Source organism: Ziziphus jujuba, chromosome 2 (genome assembly GCF_031755915.1).
Source record: "Ziziphus jujuba cultivar Dongzao chromosome 2, ASM3175591v1".
NCBI lineage: Eukaryota > Viridiplantae > Streptophyta > Magnoliopsida > Rosales > Rhamnaceae > Ziziphus > Ziziphus jujuba.
Genome location: NC_083380.1, coordinates 11,149,403 through 11,152,345, shown reverse-complemented (window position 1 = coordinate 11,152,345; position 2,943 = coordinate 11,149,403). Strand labels below are relative to the sequence as shown.

The 2,943-nt window shown below is 34.1% G+C and overlaps 1 protein-coding gene across 1 annotated transcript; it reads right to left on the bottom strand.

Moving 5' to 3' along the window:
• Nucleotides 1–227: 227 nt before the first annotated feature.
• Nucleotides 228–1,103, bottom strand: LOC107418299 (oleosin H2). Its single transcript, XM_048474145.2, has one exon. It carries the CDS (start codon nt 1,032–1,034, stop codon nt 510–512), a length of 525 nt encoding a protein of 174 aa, XP_048330102.1. The 5' UTR covers nt 1,035–1,103; the 3' UTR covers nt 228–509.
• Between the last annotated feature and the right edge of the window lie 1,840 nt (nt 1,104–2,943).

The window sequence follows — 2,943 nt, the reverse complement described above, 5'->3', positions numbered from 1 at the left end:
TTAAATATGCTTTTTCTGCTTCATTTTCATTTTCATTGATCACTCATGCCTAATTAACAATGTTTTCAATGTTGTTCCACTCCCTAGAGCCACCCACAAGATCACAAATTTTCTTTTCTATCTTTTTGGTCCATGTAAAAACGGCACTTATACATTTTCTTGATAGTATCAAATTCCATGCATCGAATATCCAATAGATTTAATCTTGGATTAAAAACAAAAAAAAAGAAAAGAAATATTACTAATTTTATTAACAGAGAGAAAAAGACTCATTATAAAAGCAATTAAACAGACATCCTGGAGATTGAGAATTGTCTACAATGCACTGGCTCATTTATTCTCATTAAACACAAAAAGAAAATTACCAAAAAAAGAAAATACAAAAAAAAAACAAAAAAACAAAAAAACAAAACAAAACAAAACAAAACAAAACAGAAAAAGAAATAAAAAACTACATGGTCAACAAGTGGGCTTTATCAAGGCCCAAGAAAACCCAAAGCAAGATCTTTTCATCCCGTTCGTGTTTTGGTTCCTTCTTGCGGTCTTCCAGTTTCCTGGCTTCTTCCAGAAGCCTCCTGTTGCTGGGCCGTAGTCTGAATAGTCTGGCCGGCTTCCTTGGTTTTCTGGCCCAAATAACCCGCCGTTTCCTGCATTCTTCTCTTGGCTTGCGCCGTAAGCCCAGCACCATCACCCCCACGGACTCTTTCCCTCAAATGATTCGCCAACCATGTAAGAGCCGAGACCGCCGTGATTCCGAAAGCTCCGGAAGTCAAAAACCCCGTAACCGCCAATCCAATTACCAGAGCCGCAGGGACCAACACAGGACTAAAAACAACGAACAGTGGTGTCGAAACAGCCAGCCCGAGCACGGTTCCAGTGAGTGTGAGTCCGGCGAGGAAGACGAGTGTGGCTCCGACTGGGAGGAGTGTAAGAACCGCCACGATTTGCGAAGCTGAAGGACCTTCATCGGAACGGTGTTCTTGTTGTTGTTGCTGGTATTGCTGGTTCTGCTGCTGGGTTCGCTGGTCCGCCATGGCCGTTTTGATGGTTTTGCAGAGAGAAAAAGACAGAGACACCGAGAGAGAGAGAAAGAGAGAGAGAGAGAGAGAGATGAAGAGGTGGAGAGGCAAGAAGAGAAGGGCTTAAAGGAGGAGGTGGAGTGGACAGGTGGCGGAGAGTGGTGACACTTGTTTCAGAGATGTGAATCGAAGGCTTGCATGGGAAACTTGTCGTTTTATGTCTTTTTATTTTTTATTTTTTCTTAAAAAAAAGAAAAAAAGAACTGAGTACTGAGAGACAGTCTGCAAATTTGGACCTTTTTTTTTATTTTTATTTTTTAATTTTTGTTCTGTTCGTGCTCTTTCGTGTTCATATATCCATAAAATTTTGAAGAAAAATTTAATGATTAAAAAAATTGATATTTAACCGATCGAAGCTTTTCTAAGGTGCAACAACAGTAGTTTTCTGTATCTATACTACCAATTACCAAAACTACATTGTATTCAACAGTACTACAGGTTCAATCACTATTTCTGATTCATAAAATATTAACCAGCTATTTTTTTTCTTGTTATTTTTTTAATTATATATATATATATATATACACATCATAATAATATAGACTTTTTCTCCACACTATCTGTTAATATATAAGGGGATAAATGTTTATTTTCTTAAAATATGAAGATTTAAATTTAATAAAATTACGAAATACACATAGGTGTATTAATTATTATTGGATGAAAAATTGTTTATGTATCTAGTATATAAATTTGAAGTAAGAATGTGCAATATATTCACTATTTACTAAAAATAAGAGGGGAAAAAAATGAGAGACGGACATCTAGTTGTAATGTTTATACTTTATTATCTTGTTATATATACATATATATATATATATATATATATTGACGTTGGATAAGAAAATCAAGTTAGTTCTGGAAATACTGTTTTTTTAGACAACAATTTAAGTTAAAATTATACCATCAAAAAGGTTTATATATATGAGAAATGGATGGATTTTACCATCGGACTCTGTTATGGAGAGATTGCATGAAACTCACATAAGGTCTATTTGCTTTTCTGTAAAGTAGTACGAAATGCAAACAAGAGTGAGATGGTGAAGTTGTGAATTCAAATTATGCTTGACATAGATATCCTCATTAAACCCCAAGCAAACATACTTTGCTCATGGTACTTGCCATTCGTCTCTTCTTCCTTCTACCCAAGCTAAAGTATTGTTTCTAAATGGACAATGTCTGAATCGGGCTTATAATATCAGCCCAATTCAAATCCTAACCTAGATATGGCATCCAATCAAGTTGGTTGAAGTGACAAAAAAACAAACGCACAGGCAGCATTATTGTACTAGAGTTATTACTTACATCTAAGTAATCTTCAACAGCTTGATTGATATTGATAATATATAATTTTGATCCTCCACAAAAAAAGAAAAAGAAAAAAAAAAAGAAAGTAATCTCTGCAACTTTTCCTTCATTAGGCCTTTCAATTCAAGTCAATATAAAAGCGTATAAAGGGTATGTGTAAAAACCACTGGCTTAATTAATTAAAACCCATCATTAATATACATGTAATTAAACAAAGGTTATTAAACTATATATCAATTAAGGTTTAATGCCATTTAGAGACAAGCTAGATATATAAAATTATGCTAATACATAGCAAAGCATAGACCCTTTTCCCATTTTGGAAGATGGAATAAAACTTTTAAGCTTGTAACATAAGTTTAATTAGCACAGAGTGATAGTGGGTACTAATATGCTATTAGCTTCTCTTCTTAGGTATATAGCTCACTAGGAGTCCAAGCAATAACAGCTTATCTATGGCTAGAATGAATCCCTCAGTAAAAAAATTAGAAAGCATAAACAGAGATTTCCTATATAAGAATATATACTTTGGGTCCATAATTAAAATGCAACATGT